This window comes from Meleagris gallopavo, chromosome 5 (assembly GCF_000146605.3).
Source record: "Meleagris gallopavo isolate NT-WF06-2002-E0010 breed Aviagen turkey brand Nicholas breeding stock chromosome 5, Turkey_5.1, whole genome shotgun sequence".
In the NCBI taxonomy this organism is placed as follows: domain Eukaryota; kingdom Metazoa; phylum Chordata; class Aves; order Galliformes; family Phasianidae; genus Meleagris; species Meleagris gallopavo.
The window spans coordinates 45,595,410-45,619,747 of record NC_015015.2 but is presented as its reverse complement, the minus strand read 5'-3'; the positions used below and the strand labels follow the sequence as shown (position 1 = coordinate 45,619,747).

The window sequence follows — 24,338 nt, the reverse complement described above, 5'->3', positions numbered from 1 at the left end:
GCTCAGCTGGAATAACAACAACAATAGGTGAGGAATAATTGTAAGATGCAAAAGCCTCACTCTTTAGATCCTGACATGTTACTACCTTCCCTTCTCTTTTAAATTACTTGTGGATTTTTTCCACATCTTCTTTCCATTCCCTTTCCAACCAGCTTATAAAGCAGAAATGTATGGCTGGGTAAATGATATGCTTCCACAGACCATCTCAATCCTGTTTTTAAACTTCAGATGTAATTGTTATCTCCCTTTTCTCCAACAGAATAGCTATTTTAAATTATAGAAAGTGCATTTTTGCTGCAGTTCAGCCATCTCATACTGAGTTCCTCCAGAACTCTTTAAAGTATCATCTGGAGCTGGTGACTTACTGATTTTTAAATTATTGATTTGTTCCAGCTCTTCTTCTGACACATCTTGATTACTAGAAAAGAGCAAGTCCCAGTAGGTATGGCTGTAATATTCTCAGTGCTGAAGACTGATGCAAGGAAATCATTTAGATTCTCAGCAACGTCTTTATCTTAATTTCTAGCTTTAATCTTCAGTGATCCAGTTTCTGAACTACTAGTTATCATTTGACAGAATAAGAATAAACCTAAAGATTTTTATTTTATCCCTCTAGTTACTTGCAGTCTACCACATCTCTTTTTAATTCCCTCTCGCATTGAGTCCTTACACTAATTAAAGCACCAGTGCATAGGAAAGCTTAAGTTATGTTTTCAAATTGGGAATGATTTCCTTTAGATTAAAAACAAACAAACAAACAGAAAAACAGAAAACCCAACAAACCTCTCAAAACTGTCATTCAGTTGTACTGGTTTACTCTTTTCCTGCCTAACATTGTTTTCATCAGCAACATATACACCCTCCAGATTCTATTATCCATTCTTCACTTCAATCTGTGTCATCTTTATAGATATTTTTTTTTTCCTATATTTCTCCTTCAGGAGTTTTCTTGATTAACCCTATGTTACTGAGATCTGCTCGCTCTGAAGTTCAGATTTCACAATCACTTCCACTACTTCCTCTCTCACCAAACTACAGGACCATATTATGTTAAAGCAGCTTGACACAATCATTGTCTTGAATTCCTTCCTGCACATTGCTTAGGATCAAGAGCCAACTATCAGGATGTTAACATGTAAAACAGGTAACTTTGATCTGAAGTCCCATACCTACATTGACTCTGGTTCAGGGTGAATAGACAGGTACATACACCTTGTTTAGACTTGCCAGAAATAGAAATCAGGCAGCAGGTAGCCAATCTGGAGCACATCACCTACACCAGCAACAACCTGCTGATGGAAGCTGCCTTACTTGCATTTGGACACAGCAAGGCTGCACACAAGGGAGGCCCAACCAACACAGCCCAACTTGCAGGAAGAACCCAGCCACAAGTTGGGGTGACAACTACCAAGAAGAGGCACACATTCTCCCTCTTGTCGGAGCACGGTTCCCAGCTCAGGAAGAATGGCAGTGTGGAGGATTAACTCTTGATGGCTTGGGGTCTCAAAGGAAACAGGTCACCCAGGTTTTAGTCGTTATTCTGATTCTTAGGGCTTTGTTTTATCCAAGATATTTTAGTGCAAAATGTAGAGCCCCTAAAACAAAGTATGTTTGCTACAGCCTTCTGCCAGCCCAGATACCCTTTTCATATATAGGAAGAGGTTATTTTTCTTAGACAGAATTGTGCAGGACTATGCTGATTGAGCTGAAGTCACCATGTGAGTCCTAGATCCTCTCCTGTTCATATTCCCAATCCTTGGTGGCTGAGGTCAGGCTTCATTTGCCCCACAGAACTGAACAGGTTTTCAGCAGGGCTGGCTGAATCATACCTCACATCTCTGCAAGAAATAAATGTGTCTGAGCAGGCCTGCTTCAGGCTATTTCATCCTGCTTTACTTATTACTAAATAGGTAGAAGCTTCTTTTAATTTTCCTTTAATTCCCTCTTGCTGACAAGGCCTCATTACCAGCAGGCAGCAGAGCTGCCCCACCATCCCTGCCCAGCTCCCCCTCCTTGAGATGTCAGGTGATTATTCAAGCAGGAGAAGACCCCAAGATGCACTGACAGAGCTTTAAATCATTTATTGGCAGAAAATAATTGAGGAGAAATGAACTAAAAAAAAACAAAAAAGATTACCTCTGGCCATGGAGAAAACAGCAAGAATTAACAATGCTCTGTCTGCCACTGGTAAAGCTAAGCATTGATTTATTGTTAACTACTCAGGAAGAGAAGATACACACGACACATTGAGGGTAACCCTGGCATCATGGATTGGCCCCAGCAGGGCTGTAAGCAGTGGCTCTGCTATCCTGCACCCACCACATGCTCTCTGCAGCCACAGAGCAGCAGAAGTGAGCTTGTCAAGCTTCAGAGGCAGGGTGCAGCTTATATATCCAGGCCCTGTAAGCCATCCCAACAGCAGCAGTATTCTCTGCTGCCTGCCTCTGCTTAAGTGCATAAAGATCTGATTTGGTGGTGCCAGCTCAGATAGAAAACAGTTAAAAGACTTAGTGGATTTATATTTAAAAAAAAAATCTCACTCATTGGATACATTTGCAAAAAAAAGTCATCAATCCTCTGGCAATTGAGGAAAGAGGCTGCTAAGAACTTTTCTATTTCCTATTCTACCAAGGCCCTCCTGGACACTAGCTGCTCAGATCTGGCTACTTTTGGTCCTTTCCAACCCAATTCAAAGCCCCTGAAACCAACAAGATGATGGCAAATAAGCAGAAAACTCCACTGCAGCCACCTGACTTCTTGCCAGTCCCCACTCAGACACTATGTTCCAAACCACATCCAAATTCACCCTCACCTCTGGTTGCCGAGGTGGGAACGGGATCTCCAAGCTGTGTGCCCAAGTGGCACCTCAACCCCTCGTGCGCCATGTGTCCCAGGGGACAGTAGCCTAATAGCACCACGGGGCCAAACTCAGGCCCCCACCAACACGGAACCGCCCTTACCTCTGAGACACGTGTCAATGGTGAAAGTCTGTCCCAGTGAGGAGGCCACAGGGAGCCCCAAACACGACCACGGTTTTCCCAACCTTGGCAGCAATGGAGTTGGCACCCCTCGGATGCTTGGCTTGGGCACAGCACGTCCCAGGCTCCAATCAGGGCAATCAGCCGCAAATCTGTTCCGTGCTCAGCTTCAGCATCTCACTAGTCTCACAGTCCAGAGAAAAACACCTCCTACAAGCACCAGCGTCATTTCAGGCAGGGGCGTAGGATCACCAGGCTGGAAATAGCATTATGGATCAGATGGGAATATGCTCCGGGCTCAACATCGTCACCTTCTTCTCCCCAGAGGGAATGGGAACCCCAAAAAAGAGCATGCAACACAAAGGGAAAACAGGGAGGGCTGCGTTTGGGGATGCCTCTGGGTCAGCACTGCGCTTATCTCCGGCTCAAGAGCACCATCTCCTGGGTGGTTCTGCAGCAGGATCCAGCCCTGAGCCAGGCTCTGCGTGCTGCAGCAGAGACTAGAAATACTGGCTTTCATGGTATTGCTGTTCAGCAGGGAGTTCTTGGCTGATAAGTAGTATTTAAAGAATACAAACTGTAGCGTGCATTTGATATGAGAACTCAAAATTGCTCATTGATATACTCCTTAAAAACACGTTTCACTTACTGGGTCAAAGGCTTAAGGCAAAAGACTCCAAAACTTTTTAATCAGTTTTGTAGCATTTATGGTATGACTAGCAAATCACTTATCTGTGCTTCAGTGTACTGTGGCCTGTAAAATGAACATGTGGGCGCTCTATTTCATGGTTTTGAAGCTAAACTGTACAAAAAAAAATCCTTTGGACCTTGAAAAATGGACTCGTAACAAGAAGGAAGTATGATTTAATGTTTCTTCTAAACTTGTTACTGCAAAGCCCTTTTGATTCATCTTACTGTTAAACACAAAGTAAAATTTTACAGGAGCTCATCTTTAAAATATGTTAAAGCTTCCTGTGGAAGCTTTAGATTAGGAAAGACAGCTGAGAGTTATAGAAACATTCACGCAAATGCAAGTGTCTCACTGTATATGCATAGGAGAACTCACATAGCTTCACATGTAGAATGATTGCAACTTAAAAAAAAATACCATTTCTCCATCACACACGAGGATTAATTTGTCTAATTAATAAAGATGCTTCTGAATAAATATTGAAATGAACAAAGTACTTCAGAAGTTATGGTACATATTTCAACAGCTTGAGGAGCAATCTTTAAGTGACTTCCTCTATTAAAAAGCATAGCATGCTTATTTATTCTTTTCTGAAAGGCCTTAAAACATTTAAAAAATTTAAGAATAAAAGTACCCTTAAAACGTTTTCTTTATTGTTAAGAGGAAGGGTAAGCCAGCAGCCTGCTGCCCTGCCAATATTTCTGGTGGCTGGTTCATCAAAGAGATTATAGAAACTACAAAGATATTCAATTCTTTATATGTAACACCACTCCTTTCTTCTCAGGCTCACTCTACAGCAATCACAAATTTTATATAACTGCCCAGCTGAAACCATCTTCACTTCCAGAAAAACAAAACAGTAGTGACAAACTGGATGATGACCCATTCAGATGAGAAGGGAAGCGGACACACCAGCCAACACCATGAACAACCCAAAAGCTTCAAACCCTCTAATCCATCATCTTTCCACCTTTTGCTCTCAGAGACTTGAAGAATCAGTGCTTGCCTCATAACAAATAAACATTTTCTCCTTGCACAACCCTGTAACATTGATGTTGAAATACCTGTTGTAAGGAGAGCTGAGTTTTGCATTTACACATACTGAATTGGACAGAGACTTATTGCTCAAACAGCAGTTTGCATTTTGATACCGCCCTTCTTAGATGCAGGCACTGAAAAGGCCTCAACTAGGCTCGGGCAGCTCAGAGAGGCTTTCCTTAGTACAATTCTCTGTTTTCACACTCCCCACGCTTTATTTCTTTCACACTTCATCAGCCCTGAGAGACTTCTAGAAAAACCCTACCAGAAGCTTCCAGCAACAGAAAGAACAGCAACAAGACCCTAGACTCCATCAAAGCAGGATTTGCTCAAATGCAATAGCTGTGAGAACAGAAACAGAAGGAAAAAAAAGCCACTTACCTACAGAAAACCATAGGTTTGCAGAGATCTTCAGTAGGGTACCCTCACCTCCATCACCAACCTTTAAATGAGATCTGGGAAGGGGTAGATCCTGGCTCCAACCCTTCCAGTCACTCAGCTGCATTGCCTGCACCTGTGCTCCTCTGGGTTGGCCCTGCCTGCCCACCAGGTGCTCAATCAGTGGTTCAGGCCATGACTCAGCATTTCCACTACACCCTGTAATCCATTAGGATGCTGGGAGCTGGTAACAACTTTTCTAGGAAGTAGTTTTCAGTTTAACTGATTTGAATTCCCCTAAATGAAAACTAGCAAGACAATAAACTGACAGTTGTAGCCTTCTTCCATCTGCCTCGTGACTAGCTCAGTAAGATCAAGGAAGCCCACCCCTTTTGCTAAAGGTTTAATTGATGAGAAAACAGCATGCACATACTCCATAAAAGATTTCATTTGCTTAAATCAAACCACCTCGTTTTATATGTGATAGGTGGTACCAGATGCAAAGGATTACCTTACTTTATGTGAGCAGGTGGTCCATTCAGTTCAGCCTTTTACCACAGCAACATTACCAAAGGAATACTCTGAAAATATCAGTTTCAGTATATAAGTAACAATGACAATAGGAAACTTTCCAGTAAACTTTTGGACTACAGTCCTATAGTAGTAGAATAGCAGTTAATGGTTTACACACATTTCTCTCATTGCAATCCCTCAGCAGTGCAACACAGCCCAAATGAGTCCAGAAGCAATTTGCTGGAGGCACAGCCAGCTAGAATACATACCTGGGGTGGCATATGAGAACTGAAGAGTGCAATATTGGGTGGGACTCAGGGGATTTATGATGTGGCCAACATTGATCAGAAGCTGTGCAGGTGGCAATGCTCATTATTAGCCTTGATTCTTGTTGTATAGAGATGTATTTATACAATGGCAAACTTCAAGAGCATGTAGCTTTGCTTCTTTCTCCAGAGACAGAGAACAAGGCGAGCTCTGTGCTGGCTCTCAGTCATCCTCCTTGGTATCTTCAGCCTTCCCAAGCTGTGTTCCTGAGCACTATTTTATAGTAGAGTGATGAGAGGAGTACAAGCAGCAGTATCCAGGGGTTTTCCCGACACTTCCTGCATCATTCCCTCCCTTGCTGCCTCCTATGACATTTCCTACTGTGGGCAGTCATCTTTTCTCCCTCCCAACCCTTAGCATCCTCCATACCACAGACTCCTCAAGCTCACTTACATCCCTGAATTTGCTTGGTACATCGATTAACTGACACTCCAGATGCCACCGTTAGCAGCTGTTCTCTCTTTTACACAGAGTATGAAAAAAGCAGGTGCAAATCATTCATCAACGATACCTTTTTTACTTTTTCCCTTAAAAGAGTAGCACCAGTTTTCTAAAACAATCAACCAGAGAATTAAGTTGTTGGATAAATTCTCAATCAACTCTCAAAATAAGCCTCTTTGTAGGCAACCAAAGTTTTATCACTTAAGTAGAGGATTTTTTTCATTGCAGTGAGATTAGCACAAGCACCTACACAGAGGTAACAAGTAAAACAGCTCATGAGCAGAGCCTGGAAAGATGCATCTCCTCCAGGAACACAGGCAGAAATGAAATTCTATCCTCCTGTTCCTGTGGCTTTTTGGTATCATTCTTCCTTTTCATTTGCTCAGTTACAATATTCTAATTAAGCCAAGGATTAAAACAACACTACATATTATACAAAACTTTAACCGTTTTTTTTTGTTGCTGTTTGTTTTAAATGGAGACAGAGAAAGTAGAAAAACTGTTCAATAGTTCTAGTAACAGCAGGAGATTGTGCAGGGAGAAAAAAGTGCTGCTCAGAGAAAGAAGATCTGACTATGCTAAAATCACCTTTATATTAAAGCAGCAGCAGATAATATTGAAATATATTCGACATTCACAAAAGAATAAAGCACCATGAAACAGCTGTTTAAGTAGATGTAGTAGCCAGACTAAGAATTAAACACTGAAGTAGAAAATGATTAGCTTTTCTTCAAGTTACCTTATTCTTTGTTTACAATATACATCCATCTCAGTTGGTCTTTTGACACAAATAACCAAAAAGCTTTTGAAATTTATTTATTTTTCCAAACCTCATCTTACATTTAGAATGGCAAAAACCACTCAGGAAAGATTAGCTGTAAGAAAACCCATTTAATCAGAATTTCAAGAGAGGTTAAACTGAACTAGAGCTTTGCATTTCATATGATATGGTGTATCAACAAAAAAAAAATCATGCACTCATACCTACATTACTAACAATCACAACTGATCACCTCTGAGCACAGCTTATTCATAATCAGCGTTCATGCTAAAGTCATTTCTACTGGTAGTGAAGCTGAGTGGCTGTTTAAGCTGAGATGTTATTTAAGCATAAAGATACTGACTGCATTTGAACTAAACAGTAAACTATACAATAAACATACTGTAACCAGCAACACATTTTGCAAATTCTGTTAAAGCTGTACAGACACAGTTTCTCTACTAGATAGCTTACTCTGGTGAACATGAAAGAGAGAAAATTGAAACTTGCATTAGAACTGTAACTGGTAGATGGGGGTTTTGAGTTCCTCTTCCAGTGAGGGATTTTCTTCCTTATGTTTTAGATTTCTCAATAAAAGCCTCATCAGTTTTATTATTGTAATTTAAAATAAAAAGGAACTATTGCAGACAATCTACACAAAACGCTTTATTTCCAATCACTTGCTTAGCTCACATGCAAACCATTCCTTGGTCTGCATTCATAAAGGTAAATGGCATTTAAAAACAGTGTGGTATCTTTTATCCTCAGCAGTATTACTGTACAGGTGAACTACACTGTTTTAAGATTATTTAGTTTCACTTGGGAAAACAAGGTTAGATAGTTACTTGAAGACTTCCCAATGCTTCCAACAAAGGAACACTGGCTATTTTCAGTAGCCCTTCTGCTGTACTTTTTAATCTTGTCTCCAATGAAACTTTAAACTGTTTAACCCCTGTCTGAAGACCATACTCCAGGAACCACAGCTGTTCCGTGACAATACTTGGAAACACAACAGATCTAAAAAGATAACTTAGTAACTAGTAAACAATACAGTAATTACTGAAGTATTCTCCTGTACTGTTGCAAACAAGAATACTGATGCCTTAACAATTCCCACATTCTATAACTGATACAGAGAAACTGCAGTACACAAAGTATACAAACGGGGAAAAGCCACTTTGCAAGAGGTAGAAAAGGTTTTATAAAAATCTTCAGGCACAATTCATAGCAGTCTTTTAAAAGCTAACAGGAAAATACAAAATAATAATGATCACTATACATGTATTCGTACTAGTGTGTTTATTTTTATTCTTTGGAACAAAAGTGTATTTCATGCACTCTCATACCATGATTTCTTATGTATTGTTTGAGGGCTATTTTCCCCTCTATCATGTGAGATAGTAGAAACTTTACAGGCTCTTGGGAATTCTTATCATCAGGAGTTATAAAAAACAAAAACAAGAAAACCCACAGATGCACAAGCACTACTTAGCACTTTTTCAAGAACAAGGGAATGCAAACACTGTTTGCACAGGTTTGTGTAACAAAGAACAAAGAAACACTCAAAAATCAATAAAAATAGCATTATTAGTTATTTTGGTTTACTCCTGCATCAATCAAAAGAATGCTTTTAGAAGTGAACTTATTTACTTTTTAAAACAATTTCCACATGTGTATGCTTTACAGTACAGTGGTTATAATCAAATTTTCACAATATCCATAAATCAAAATACTGACATCACTACATTTACCACGAGCTAACAGACATCCACTGATAAATCTTAGTGTCAGTTTAAAAAGATGCCTTCTTTGAACTGAAGTACATAAGGCTTTACTGGTTACAAGTTCTTATCAAAGATTTCCTTTCTTTCCATCAAGGCATCTTTTCCCTTTCCTCATTTTATTTTTTTTCTTGGTCTTTTTCTGCATCCAGAAGTGCTGAGCGGATTCCTAACTTCTTTAGCTCTTCTACGAGATCTCCATTCTGATGCATCTGGAGGAGGATATCACAGCCACCAACGAATTCACCATTGAGGTATACTTGTGGGATGGTAGGCCAGTTGGAGTAGTTTTTTATTCCTACAAAAAGGAAAACAAAATTGTTAAACGTTTCCCCCAACTCTCCAAATAGAATAGGACTTTAAATAGATACAATCGCTTCAATTGGTCAACTGATATTTTCATTTCTTTCCCATTGAGGTAATAATTTTTCTATAAAACAGGAACACTGAAAGAAAAATTATGTCAGTAGGTTTGGCTCTCACTCCAACTCTGGATGTGGTTTGAAAGATACGGAGTCAGCTCAGCTCCTGCAACAACTTCACATGTGCTGGAAAAAAACGTAGCATCTCCTTTCCTGTCCTGGAAACAAACAAATATGTTAAGAAATGGGATTTCTTGAAAACCATTGAGAACAGTTCAGATCCCGCTGCCCTTTATATTTCCCTAAAGGACTTTAAATACATTATAGCTGTGTGAATTCAGTAAAAGACATACTACCACAATTTCAATTACAACATACATTTGCCCCTTTAAGTGCCTTATGAATTTCAAATTGCTTTATCTTTCACTGCCAGACCTTACAGCTCAAGGGAGGGGCACAAAGACTGAAGTCTCTTAGAGGAGCTGAATGTATCAAATGAAGCTAGAGTCACAATTATGAATTACAGCATTAAATTAAAAACTATACTTCATAAAAAAAAAGCCATCCAAAAATACTGACTGATCAAATGACATAAATTGAATCCCAAACTGCACTTAGAGACACCAGGAAAAATACCATATAGAAAAATCAGTAAATCTAATTTGCCAAATGACTTTCCACACAAACCATCAATTCATAAATCAAATACTAGTGTTAAAAATAAAATCTACTACAATAACTGTGATCTAAAAAAACACTTTTGTTATAACAAAGCGTCCCTAACTATTAAGTGCAACATCAGCTCCTATCTTCAACATCACCACTTGCAATTTCTTCCTTAGCTTTCATTAAGTCTTTTCTTGGCTGTTTAGAGGAAGTTTGCTGAAATTTTAAGTTTTGATGTGAACTTGTGTTTCAGTGTTTAATAAGCAAATCCTTTTATACTAAAATCCTTTCAACTCATAACAGCTGCAATGAAGACTTGAGTCCACACACAAAGGCTTAAGGATGTCCCTTCTTAAAGAAGCCAGATATGAAGTAAGGGTGGTTTTTGTTAAGATACTGTAATGCTAAACCAAGGGCACCACGTATCAATTTAATGCCAGCAGGCACTACAAGGTAACAGTCAAACCAATTTTTCTTTCACAGAAATATTTTCTTCTAAGACCCAACAGCATATACAGACAAGCACTGATAGGACTTTTAAAGATCTATTCAACTTCAGATGACAATATGAACACCACATGCCACACTCCATGCATCAGGCAAAGTGGGCGTATTCAGGCTCGACTAGATTACAAACACTTCCTCAAGCTGTTCAGCAGTCCCTAGTTTAATATGGCATTTACCAACACTACCTTAGCAGCATTGAAGCAATCCAGCCCAGTCTATGCTTGCTGAACTCAGGATGCACCTGTGCTATTAATCTTTCAGCAGTATGGACAGACACTGCAGGGAGCTTCTTCCCACTCCCTGGAGGTTAGTACTTCCTTCTGTGTTTCAGAAGCTGTACCTTTGAAACACTGTTTTGTAAAACCACACTTCACAGATCAGGTTTAAAGCTTGACAGCTGAACTAGTACACTGCAGAGTGACTGCAAAACCATCATCTGTGCAAACTCTACTAAAAGGGGTGCCCAGAGAACTCCCACACTATTTCCCCAACTCCAGCAACCAAATCTCAGCCTCTCTTTTACCAGCATTAGCACTAACAAATGCTGAACCATATCAAAGAACTGAGTCAAGCAGCCACTCACTCCTACCACATTCTCCAGAAAAGCAACACTTTCCACAGAGATCATTAGTACTGGTAGAAGAACTAGCCCAAGGGTGGGAAGAAATACCAAGATCTGTGACAGCAATCAGTACTTAAATAATGTAAAGTAACAATGAAAACATTCTGAGGGTGAATTGCAGCAGTTCAAACCACTTTAAACCACTACTTCTCCAGTACATAACCCCAAGCTTCTGTCACTACACTGATCTGAACTAGCCTCACAGTATTTGATCAGCCAAATTAGAATCACCTGTGGCAAAGTCAACTTGAAGAAACATAAATTGTTATGGAACCACAGCCTGAGAGAGCGCACTGAGTTCTCTTTCAAAATGAAGGATTTGTGTCAGGGAAACACATCCTCGGCTCAAGTTCAGATAAATCATTCAACGTAAGTACTAGTAAATAGTTTTGTATACCTGAGAGTGCTTTCAGATGATAAGCAGAGGCGGGGAGACGTTTTTACAGCCTGCCTTATTTCAGCAAAGGTCAAGCTTCAGTACATCAGCTATAGTACAGACGAACAATAGCAACCTCAAAATGTGGTGTAGGTACAGGGAAGAAAATAATCAGCACTTCAAATGTGCCTGAAGTATCACCTCTGCTAAAAGCAAACTCTTATTACAAAAGTGCTATAAAAGCATACGAATATTCAAATACTTACATTCCTCACTGGCAGCCAGTTTACATGTCATGATCTCCTTGCAAATAAAATGCCTAAGCTGAGCAGAAGTGTTAGTTACTTAGATATTTGATAAAGATTTAGCATCTTTCCACTATCCCCATATGTATACATCAGTAAAGAGTACGTTCATGAAGAGGGTTTAGAAAAGTGCCATGTGTAGGGTATCTGACTTTTCAGCACCTGAAACCAAAAGGGACAAAGAGGGCCTTCAATCACTGGTGAATCCCATCTGGCAATCTACAGAGCTACAGCTTCCAGCATCTCTCCCCTCTGCTAGAAGCTGCCGTTCACTAAAGTGAACATACAATGGCTTTTCAGGATGCAAGAGGTAGTAAGGGAAGCAATTGGCGTCAAAAGTAAGGACGTCCTCAGGTAACACTTCACTTCAAGGCTCCATCTCTGGCACTGGCACTCACCTCACAGTGCAACGAGCCAGCCCACCCTGCGAACCCAACAGTTCTGGTATTACAGCAAGCTGCTGTCCACACAGCCTGATACTAAACCACTTGAGGTCACCTGATGCATGCCAGCATGCAAATTTAAATCACAATTTGGTGTAGTTTGGACCAGAAGAATTAACAATAGCACCTGCAATACTAGCCACGTAAAATCTCAAGTCAACCTCATATATCAGAGGGAAAGAGGAAAAATGGAAGCATCATAAGAACTGAGTATTGGCTTTTTACAAGTAAAACAAACAACAAGAAGACATATACAATAGCTCCTACCACTTGCACAGTAATGCAAATATTTCTTGTGCAAACGATTATCATAACAAAACATAGCATTGTGCTTTATCAAAAACAGCAAAGAACCCCAGCTGGCAGAGAACACAGTGGTCCAAGTCCAAACCATTCATGAGGTTTCACAACACTGTTCACAGTGAAAAGAACGCATCTGATAACTGTAGAATGGTTTGGGTTGGGAGGGACAACAAGCTCGCTCAGTTCCCTGCCTGCCATGGTTAGGGTCACCCCCCACCTTCTCAGGCTGCCCCATCCAACTTGGCCTTGGAACACCTCCAGGGATGGTGCATCCACAGCTCTCTGGGCAGCAGTGCCAGTGCCTAACCACCTGCTGAATAAAGAGGTAAAGAGTTTTCTCCTAACACCGAACCTGTATCTCTCTCCTCTTTTATCTTAAAGCAATTCCCCCTGTTCTATCATTATTAGACCATGAAAAAACTCTCTTTCCCTCCTGTTTATAAGCTCCCCTCGAGTACTGGAAGGCAGCAATGAGGTCTCCCCGGAGCCTTCTCTTCTCCGAGCTGAACAGCCCAGCTCCCTCAGCCTTTCTTTGAAGTTGAAGTGCTCCAGACCTCCGTCCGTGCCTATGAACCAGGGAAAGCGGCGCGGCACGGAACCCCGACCTCAGGTTCCCTTCCATGAGCTCGTCCTTGCGATGCACAGCCCCAGGCTCTAGGTACAAGCCGCTCACAAGCCGAAGCAAAGCAAACAACACCCAGCACGGAGCAACGAGCCCCGCCGTGCCGGCGGTGCGCAGCCCGGAGGCGGCGCCAGGAGGTGACCCCGGCCCGCTGACCTTGCCGGAGGTCGGGGTCCTGCAGGACATCGTGTGCGCGGTAGTCCTCCACACCGTGCAGCCGCAGGATCTGCACGACGGCGTTGCTGAAGCCGCAGAGGGGCTGCGCCGGGCTGCCCTTCATAAACACCACCACCGGGTGCTCCCGCACCAGTCGTTCCACCGCTTCCCGCGACCCCGAGCCGCCGCCACCGCCATCGGCCCCGCCACTGCCTCCAGCCGCCTCGCTCAGGTGTCGCCGCCCAGGTCGGCCCCGCACTGCCCAGGCACCCAGGCGCAGGGGCCGCACGCAAAGACCCCGCTCATCCCTGCCCCCGGCCGCCCGACTACGTTCACTGCCGGCCCCCACCCGCACCGCCTGACCCGAGCCAGCGCTACAAGCCTATTGGCCGAGGGCGCGAAAGGTCGCGAGGAACTTCTCCTTTGCATTGGTGCAACGAGACGCCGATCAATGCCAATAGCCAATAGTGTGAAAACGCTGTGAACTTTGTCCCTCCCATCAGCACTCTCTTTCCTATTTGCGGAGAGAACGGCGTTATTGTAGCGGTATTGGAAGAGGTATCTGTCAATCCAAGCCGATTGGATGGGGGGTTCTCCCTCTCCGCCCACCTCCCTAACCGCTACCGGTCAAGCTTTCCCGGTGCGCTGCTTTATCCCGGAAAGCGGTGTGGCTGCGTCATCAGCTCGTGCTTCCTTTCTTCCGCTTCCGGGTGGTGGCCGCCTTCCTTCATTTTACAGCGAGGAGAGGCAGGGCAGGGACCTGTCGAGCCCTGCACCGCAACGTGGTCTGGAGCTGCTGTGTTCGCCGAGAGTACAGTCTCTGCGGCGGTTCTGCCGAAGCATAAAAGCGGAGCCCGGGAGTACAAGATGGAGGGGTGGGCGCAGAGGCTCTTTAGGGGCTGCCCCGTGCGCGCAGCCCGCCCCACTGGAGCTCCCCGGCATCCCCCGGGCTCCTGCCGAGCGCTGAGCGGAGCGCGGAGGCCCGCAGCAGCGAGGGCCGTGCGGTAAGACGGAGCGTTTGCGGAGCTAAAGAACAAGAGCGATGCGTCCCGCAAGTAGCAAAGCTAAGCGTATTCCCTGCTTTGTGGGACTGGCGTCTGAACGTTTGGTAGTAGTAACGGCCGTATGTGTAACTCTCAGAAACCAACCCATCTTGTGACCAAGACATAGAAAAGTTCTTGTTTTCTGTGGTTTATGTGTTATGATTGATGAGCAGGGTTGTTCACTGCATATGCAACAATTCATAGTGGATAAAGCTTATTTAATCTTTACGAGGTTTGTCTTTTTTTGTTGTTGTTGTTTCTTTGTCAAACTGATTTGTTATGAAGAAGCTCTTTAAGTCTTATGTAGAAGAGGTCAAGTGGCCCTGTTTGTCACTTCTAATCTTCCAGAAAGATGCCTGTTGCTTTAATGCTCTGGAGACTTAAGAAGGGAATTCAGTGAAATTTAATTAAAAAGGCAAAGATGTTACTGTGCTAAACTAGAATTCTCAGTTAAAAATTAATAAGCGCACATTAGGTTGTGATGGAAACTTGATTGTATTTGGATTCTGATATCTAATTCCAGCTATTTCCACGAGGATGTTGTTAATAAGAAAAGAGAAGCGAAATAGAGACGTCAAACTGAAGGGTCATAAATCCTTGTGGGGGTAAGCTCCTTCAGGAACAGCATGACCTCAGCTGCAGTGGAATCCTCTGTAGTCAAAGAGATGCCCTTGGTTGGTGGTACTCTGGGCATACCAGGCTTGCAGAGAGAGCAGCGGTGCGAGGAAGCCGAGGCATGCCTGTTAGAGCAGCAGCAGCAACATGCGCAATATTCCTCTAACAGTTACAATCCTGTTGCCACGGAGATAATGACTTATCCCATGTCATTATTGATCTATCAACAGTAAGAGCAATTTTGCAGTCTGATATTGTTTAGCAAATAGAGTAATAGCTGCTGAACACTTAAAAACTGCTATAAATGTTGAAAAGCTTCTGTGAAGCCTGAGTATTGAGTTAAATGGAAGTACCTGAATTCAGTTATTTGTTGCAGTGTTGTGAGTTGGGCTTTGTGAGGTAATGCTAAGCTTAGCAGGAAGCACTTTAAAGGAAATGATTAGTTTGGTTGAATGTTTTTGTGTTTTAAAGTATGGAGCGCTCTTTAAGTAGATAAATTATTTTCATTGCTGGTAAGACTTAAAACAACTAGCCCACTACAATTTTTATAGTAACAGAATTAAAAATATTGCAGTCTTGTCCAGAGTACTTTTAGACTAAACTGAAACGACTTATATTTTATTTTACAGACAATGATTTAAATCACCTGTTCACGAGAAGTATGAATGGAACTCCCATGGGATTTCTGATGTTTTGCTGTTCTTCCTGTTAGAAGAACTGTTATCAGTTCAATTTTGAAAACAGTAACAAAAGCATGTTCAAACTGCAGAGTTTAAACTCAGTCATATCCAGGCCTTCTGCAGCTGAGCAAAATTAGTAGTTACGAGTTGATGGTTTGAGTTTCTTATACGTACACAAGTACAAAGGTGTCTTAGAATGATATTTTCACAGAGGCTTTTCAGATCAGAAGAAAAGGCTTGTTTTGACTTATCAGGGCAGGACACCTCTTTGTGTCCAAGTCAGATATGTCTTCCTTACTTCTAACAGATCCTGAAAATGAAACGTTACTATGTGCAATAACAGTTAAGCTCTACTTAAGTGTTTTTTATCATCTCTTGAAGCTTTTTTGAAGCTCCTGTTCTGCATGCCAGGTAAGTAATTTGAGGTGTATCATCAGGGCAACATCTGTCAGCATCAACTTCTCCTTTGAGACCAATTAGAATGCTCAGTGTACCTACAGTTCTGAACTGCACAGTTAAAATCTGTGTGGCATGCATACATTTTGAATGCTGAAGAAGAAGCTGTGAAACTTTTATAGTAATTTTACCTAACTGGTGATCTAAGCCGGTTGTTGGGTTTCGATCCTTTAACAAGGGGAAGTCATGCTAATAATAATAGTGAAAGTGTTTTGAGTCCTGTACTGAGTGAATAGAATGTAAAATGTTCAAGCTAGAGAGCCGACCTTTAAATTAGACACTTTTTAGATTTCAAAGTAATTAATACAATAGTAGAAATTAGTACAAAGTAATTAGTCCCAGTATGATGAGTGTAGTAAGTCTGCTTTGGGAATTGTGAAGCTGTCCTGTGACAAGAACCATGTGGTGTGAACTTTGGAATAAAGTTGCTGTTTAGTATAAGCAAACTTCTTGCAACTATGTTGCCTGAGCAGAGTCTTTTAGACCTTTGTTGCTTATCTGCAGGTGGTAGCAATCCTTGAGTCTTTCACTAGTACAAAGGAAGTATAACTTTATGTATGTTAGTTTTCATACCAAGTTGAGAAGTGTTACCTCTGAGTATGCTTTGTGCATCTCTTGGCCTCTTTTTGGCTTGGAGTTAAGAATGGCAGAATTTTTCACCGGCCTAAAAAAAAAAAAATTGCACAAAGCTGAGAAAGTAAAATTTATCTGCTAAACACAGGTATACTATTATTGGGTCGAGTACTGAACAAACAAAAGCTACAGACGGTTTGTTTTAAGACTGTTCAGTTGCAGTGAGGCAAGAAAAGCTCTGAGCTTGTATTTAGTGTCCACAAGAGGGCTCTGACAGCTCAGGGCTGCCTGCTGAGGTCCCTGGCTGAGTCACTTCACTAAAATGGCAGGCTGCAGTAACTGAATTCTTGCTGTCACCGAGGATGGTTAGATCTTTTGAATTCCCTTATCTTAATAGTGCAACGATCGCTTGAGATAATAATTGCTATTACTGGGAAAATCCTCCAATAAATAATCATAGAATCATAGAATGGCCTGCGTTAAAAAGAACCTCAAAAATCATCTAGTTTCAACCCCCCGGCTATGTGCAGGCTTGCCAACACTAGACCAGGCTGCCCAGAGCCACATCCAGCCTGGCTTTGAATGCCTCCAGGGATGGCGCATCCACAACTTCCTTGGGTAACCTATTGCAGTGTTACCACCCTCTGAGTGAAAAACTCCTAATATCTAACCTAAACCTCCCGTCTCAGTTTAAAACTATTCCCCTTGTCCTATCACTATCCACCCTTGTAAACAACCATTCCCCTTCTGTTTATATGCTCCCTTCAAGTATTGGAAGGCCACTATGAGGTCTCCCCAGAGCCTTCTCTTCTCCAAGCTAAACAAACCCAGTTCCCTCATACCTTTCCTCATACGAGAGGTGCTCCAGCCCTCTGATCATCTTAGTGACCTTCTTCTATAAGTCTGTTGTGTTTTTTTTCTTCTGTTTGTTTTTTTTTTAATTAAGAATGTACAGCAATGTATGTTTTATTTTGAGCAATGTCACATCTGTTGGAAAAACATCACCAGAACTTTAATAAATATCATTGGCCATATCATCTGCTCCAAGGAACAAGACAGATACTACCAAGCATGTCATCACATGTGGATTTCAACTGTATTAGAAGTTTCTCCAAGTAAAAACTGAAGCATTTTGCACACCACAGCGTAATTCTGTCGTCTTCACAAATGTTATGATGTACCTTAAGTATAAGTTTATCTTAGCAGTATAAACATGGTACTGTAGTGTTTCAATAAAGATTTGTGGTTTTCATTACAAATCGTTTAGCCTTTTTTTTTTTCTTTTCAAGAAATTTGTATATGAATTGCTGTTCCTTAATTTTTTCTTGACCAGTTGAATTCAGTTGACAACTGAAGTTGTTCTGGAGAGTCTTCAGTTATTATCAATGTAATTTTTATATTGGGTATGGCATAAATAAGCTCTTCTGTACAAATATTGAGAGTCATTCTCAACTATATGTGAAAATGTTGAGACTAATTTTTAGCTATAAACTTAATGCTTGTGGCAGTGTAGAAGTGACATCAGGAATGAAGAAAGTGAGGTTTAATTGAGAAGCTAAACTGAAATTAACAATTGCGATCAGTGATGTCCTTACAAAAAGATGTTTATAGTCCCACTATTATATGAAGAACTGTGCAGAATAAAGTCACCCTCCTCTCACTTACATACATTTTTTGTATGGTTTCAGTGCTGCAGTGTTCTGTGCTGAAGTTTGTAGTAGCTTACCTCCCTTGCTTTGTTTTAATTTGTTTCCTCCTCTGACATCTGAAATTGTACAGCAGCTACTTAATTGCAAGATGAAAGAAAAAAACTTGTATTGAAAAGATGTGACATTTAATTGTAGCACTGGCTTGTCTTATACAGAGGCCTGTTTTATGCAGTTTCTTTTAATTAAGAAAAAAAAAAAGTATTTGCATCCTATGAACAGAAGCCTGGGGAAAAGCTCAGACTTCAAACAATCTCTTTTTGATAATGGGGCACTGTAGAGTACAGTAGAATAGATATGTCTGAATCATCCTTATGCTCCCTCCCCCAGCAATAGACTTTTATCTTTGTCCACAGATTTGTTTTGATACTAATTGAGGAGTCATGAGACAGAGGTGCAGCTGGTTTCTATCACTGTGCTTCAATTTGAGGCACTTGATTGAAGAAAGTTGATCTGCATTCTTTTGTAGTTCTGTGCTAGGCTATGGTGATGAATTCACTATTTAAGGTCCACATGCCGGACAGGGAGGAAAATAAAATTAAGGACTTTTCCTATAACTGTATCCTCTTTTAAATGCTGGCATACAAGAGACATTTTTTCTAGCTTGTGTTTCCTGCTAGATAAAGACTAGATACAAACAAGTAAGTTGTTTCACAGAGCTGGCATTTCTAGAGGCAGAGAGACAAGAGTAGATGAAAGTATAACTGCAGACTGAGTCTCACAGACATAAAAATAGCAAAATGGTGTTTGTAGTGTGAATGAGAGCAAGGAGAGCCAAATGTAATTCATTGTGATAAACTGTTACAGTAGAATGCTTGTGGAATGTTGTATTTCAACAGTTGTCTTTGCTGTTTATCCTGTGGACTCCAGAGAATATTTTTAAAGCTAACTTCTGGCATTTACTTGGAAAACACAAGGTGTGTGGAGAGGAGAAGAGAAAAAATCTAACGCACTGGAATTGGACTTAGGATATTTGGCTTCAGGTCCTGTGGAATCTCCAACAGGTCTTGTCTTCCCGCTGGCTTATCTTCTATGGACTTCAAGTGGGGGCACTGGTGTTAGCTAGCAGAAGTTAATACTGCATGCCCCTAAACATAACATTCCATTTTGGTTTTGTTCCCTCCACATTTTTAAGCAGAGGTCAACGTATCCCCTTCTTCATCTACTTTCTTGTATGGTTATGTTGCTTCTCCAGAGCATCTAGTTTTCTAGGTGCTCAGACTCCCTAGCATATTAGGCATCTGGCTGCCATTGGCCTCTGGTTACTACTGTAATACAGTCATCAAACTTTTTTGGTCTGCAGAAAGTTAAAAGCATAAATTAATAGTTGTATAAAATTTGAGATTTAAGAAATACAAAAATCACAGTTTGGCTGAGGATGAAAAGGATGTCTGGAGTCAGCTAGTCAATCCCAGTGCAGGATGCCCAGGTGGCTTCTGAACATCTCCAAGGAAGAGAGACTCCATGGTTTCTCTTGGCAGCCTATGCCAGTGCTCAGAAAAGTTTCCTGATGTTCAGACAGAACCTCCTATGTTAGTAGCCTAGCACAGGGCACTACTGAGAAGGGGAAGAGCCTGGCTCCATCCTCTCTGCACCTTCCCTTCAGGTATTTATACACATTGATAAGATCACTCCTGAATCTCCTACATGCAGTGCTTTAGGTGAGGCTGCATCAGCACGAAGTATAGGAGGGGAATCACCACTTTTGACTGGCTGGCTGTGCTGTGTTGAATGCACACCAAAATGCAGTTTGCCCTCTTGGATAATAGGGCACACTGCTGGCTCGTATCAGTTAATTAAATTTTCTTAAAAGAAGAACATGAAGTTCTACAGGTAAGAAATGTTTTTCAGTTTGAAAGTACTGGCTTTCATTTGTGTGACATTTTTGTGAGATCACCTTTTTTGTGATTTGAAGAATTCCATGCAGCTCACAAATGGTGTGTGCTTGCTAAGTGCAGAACTCCAAACTATACAAGCTTGAGCAACCCTACAGTTTGCTCTTACACAGTAACCTCTGGCTACATCCATTTTTACCTTCCTCCCACTGTCTGATCTCATCAGAAAAGATGTGAGATGAGCAAGCTTCTCTATTTCTATTTTCAAGTGAAGAAGTAATTTTTTTTTCCTTTTCTCAAAAATATTTTTAAATTCTCCAGTTTACAGCCTCCTGTTTCCATGTTAACATCTTTCCCTAGCTTAAATAGGCCAACCAGGACTGTAAAGATACTTGAGGAAGGAAGGAAGAAAAAACCCTGCAGAATAGTATGCTTCAAAATACATTGCAAACAAAGTAGAAGAAAGTAGTGAAAAATTCTCAGTGAAATGGGTATATCCTTAACTCTAAATTGGAGAGGGATGGATTTGAAGGATGGACTATTCAATGGACAAGGAATTGGCTGAATGACTACAGACAGCGTTATGGTTAGCAGCTCTGTGTCCAGGTTGAGATCTGTGACAAGTCGTGCGCCCCAGGGAGCTGTCTTGGGGCTTGAGGAATTGGGTGCACCTTCAGCAAATTTGCAGACAACACCAAGCTGAGTGCTGCAGTTGATATGACAGGAGGAAAGAAAGGAGCTGAATTAAAGAGGAACAACTTAGATGAGATGTTAAGATGAAGTTCTTTGCTCAGAGTGGTGAGACAGTGGTACAGATTGCCCAGAAAAGTTGCGGATGCTCCAATCCTGGAGATCTTCAACACCAGGTTGGATGGAGCCCTGGGCCTGTGGCAGAAGCTGGGGCTAGGTAGGCCTTAAGGTCCTTTCCAACCCAAGCCATTCTATGGTATTCAATCTCGAATTCGTGGAGAAAAAAATGTAGACATCTTAGAAACTTTATTTCCTGCTTAGCTGATAACCTTGTTGATGCCTAAATGATACAGCTTTTAGGCAAAACAATTGCTGCAGGGTGTGGGGGGTGCAGAGATCCCATAGTGTCAGCATTTGTAGCCTACTGATGATCACAAGAGGAGAAGTGCTTGGGGTTCTTCTCCTGGGAATTTTGATGTTCTGTTCAGTAATTCCTGTGTTACAGGAATTGTGTGGGGAAGAACTTGTGGTATGTAGCTGCTGACCTGCTGATTCCAGATAAGTGTGCTTAGCAAGCATTTTTAGTTATATTATTAGCCTTCAGCATTAAACACTCTCAAGGCGTTGTAAAGGGAACTGATCCTCCATCTCAGGGTCCCACTTCCTTCTACAATGGTCTGTCTGCCCAGGATGTGGGGACTAGCTATACAGAAGGTAAACGTCAAAATGTGCAGAAGGGAGAATGTGAAATGCCAAGTCTGTATGATCTCTGTATGAATCCAGAACCAGATAGCTTGTCTAATTGATGGGAACCTTGCTCTGCTGTTCCTGAAGATTTGTTGCTTTAGAGCTTTTTATGACACTTCATTCCTCACCCACTCACGAAGAGGTGTTCTGTAGCAACTGCTACCATTGCCTGCTGAAGCTTTCTATCAAGCCATGTGCAACAACTTTTCATAACTAAAAAAAGAAACAACAAACCCCAAGAAGTCCAAGTGTCAAAACCTGTTATGTTAAAGACATATGTCACTGGTATACTGCACACCAATGTTACTATCCCAATAAATGCTGTTCCTCCCACCACAGGACTGCCAAATGACTCATTATGAATAACAACTTGACATTGCTGTACCCAAGCAAGCAAAAAAGGAAACATCTTAATATCTTGTAGTACTTGTTTGTCATCGTTTATGAGTGTGGTAAATGGGTGTGTTATGCTAATAACAGAGAGAAGTTACCCTGCAGCATTATAAGTGCTTTTCTACTGCAGTTCTTCCTGTGGTGGGTCGTCAGTCCTGTGGAGTAAACCCTGCCAACACATGTGCGTGTCAGTAGCAGTATTTGGTGTTTTCCACTCAGTCCACTGGGTATTCTGCGCATCACAGGAAATGTCTGAAAATGCTGCGTGTTCACTGACAACCACTTGTGGTTTGGTTTAGAGGCTGAGCAAATGGCTTCTAAATATATGTTCCTTTCTTCCAATGAAAGAGGATTAGAGCTGCTGTTCTGTTGTTTTCAGAGTTCCCCACCCTTTCACTATAATTTCAGTTGTTCTGACCTCTCTGTTGTTATTTAGGTGTGGTGTGTGTGCAGTTTTATATTGTTTAGATAATGCACTGAATGTTCATTTACTTAATACCTGCTGTTTGCCTGCGTATATTTCTAAGAATGTACAAAGCTGTTGGAGGTAGTAAAATCAGAGCCATGCAAGCTGCCACATGGGGGAATGCAGAAGGGGAACTTAATGCAAGTGATTTTTAAATATAACGATGCACTGTCCACCACCAGCAAGCTCTCTGAATGCAAGGGGCTGTTTTCATTTTGGACTTAAAACATCTAATTGTATAAAGTCTTAGGGGGTGTTTTTGTTACAAATTAATCGCTGCCAGTAAGGACTGTTATGTACCTAAATGTCTGAGCCAGTTTTTCCCAATAAAAATTCGTAAGATAAGATTTTCTATTCTTTATCATCTACATCTTCTACATGCATACTTGCAGAGTTCAACTTCTCTGGAATGTGTGCGGTTCCTCTCACTATTCCAAAGATTAAGAGAGAACCAACTCTGAGTTTACTGAGTGAGGCACGAGCAGTTGCATAGGTGTAGACAACAGTGCTATTTTACACTGTTGATATGAACTTCACTCCAAGTAAGTCAAAACCATGCTAGAGAGTAAATCAGATTTCCCAAGTTAGACTACCTTGTCCACAAACATAGGAGATATACAGCGTTCAGTTCCCCTCTCAGAGACAATTTAAATAGATCATAGTGGCACAATTTGGGGTAATTAAGGTCCCACCACAGGCATTTGGTGTCTCAAGGCCAGAACCAACTATAAAAATGCATGTGTCTTACCATTAAATAATTCTTACAAATTCCCATTATCCTTTTCCACTGTGAGTGAGGGGTGTCAACTCCTCATGACCTGGGAGCAATTTAGGTACTGAGCTATTCCATATGGGGCTGCATTAGCACCATCTCAAATCCAAGCTGTGGACAGAAGTCAGCCCTCAGAGGCCACCCTCGCAGGCATGGCCAGGAGACATCAGTAGTGTGTGCCAGCCTTCACTGAGAGGTGGCCTCACTGGACAGCCCTCATCTTCTGCTTCTCAGTGACTCCTGGAGCGCGCTCTGTTTTCACTTCTGGATGATGTGCCCTGAGGCTTTTGGCCTTAGGACTGTTATATATGGCTGAGACTTCTATCAGAAGCGTCCGGTTTTTCTGCTCGTTATGCAGATGAGAGCAGCAGTTCGCAGCAGCAGAAGGCAGCAACACAATCTCTCACAAAGAACATTTTTGTGCCTTGAGAAATACAGAAAAGCTCCACACACTCACTGTTTGTTTACATTGTATTATTGCTCAAATACGACAAAGCTGTTCGTTCTTCCCTCCCCGGAGCCATTTCCACACGATGAGAACTTTCTGCTGCTGCAGGTGAGCACAAGACATCCGTGGCTCCGACCTCTGGCTGCCAGGAGAGCCCGCTCCATGCCTGCCAGCGCACTGCCTCTGCGGTTCTTTTTCTTTCTTCACTGATCTTTCCACAATAACTTGGACGTATATTGTAGATTTCTTGCTTGGACTGGTTGTAGAAGAACTGCCAAATTCAAACAACGGTTTTAGCTTGCTGGGTTTTGTTTTGCTTTCCAACTTTCGGTTTGAACGCCCCATGCGCCCAAACAAACAACTGCAGAGCCCTGGGGCTGTTTCCTTCACGTACAGCTGGTGGGAAGCTGCCGTGCTGCTGCTGCTGTCCGTGGGTCGGTGTGGATTTCTGCACACACCTGCACGTCTGGGGAACATTCATGTTTGTGTCATGAATCTAACAGCGCTAGGTGCTTCGCAGAGCTCTAAGTCACCAAATAGGATTTTGTGAGAAATTCGGCCTTTTCTTTCATAATTGCCGACGCTCAGCTCACCTGTGCCCCCATTCCCGCCCCGTCCCTCCCAGAGCTGTCAGCCCGGGGCCCG

General features: G+C 41.8%; 1 protein-coding gene, 1 long non-coding RNA gene and 1 other non-coding gene across 3 annotated transcripts; 1 reads left to right on the top strand and 2 right to left on the bottom strand.

Moving 5' to 3' along the window:
• Positions 1 to 7,242: 7,242 nt before the first annotated feature.
• On the bottom strand, positions 7,243 to 13,769 carry GLRX5 (glutaredoxin 5). Its single transcript, XM_003206710.4, has 3 exons — positions 13,686 to 13,769; positions 13,270 to 13,651; positions 7,243 to 9,205 (listed from the first exon to the last, which is right to left on the bottom strand). The coding sequence occupies exons 1-3, from the start codon at positions 13,767 to 13,769 to the stop codon at positions 9,027 to 9,029; spliced, it is 645 nt and encodes a 214-aa protein (XP_003206758.3). The 3' UTR covers positions 7,243 to 9,026.
• A 1,191-nt stretch (positions 13,770 to 14,960) lies between these two features.
• On the top strand, positions 14,961 to 15,233 carry LOC116216715. The gene has a single exon (XR_004160032.1).
• Positions 15,234 to 21,154: 5,921 nt separating this feature from the next.
• Positions 21,155 to 24,338, bottom strand: LOC109367868. The gene is made up of 2 exons (XR_004159971.1): positions 24,287 to 24,338; positions 21,155 to 23,964 (listed from the first exon to the last, which is right to left on the bottom strand). It is a non-coding gene; the product is annotated as an uncharacterized LOC109367868 (long non-coding RNA).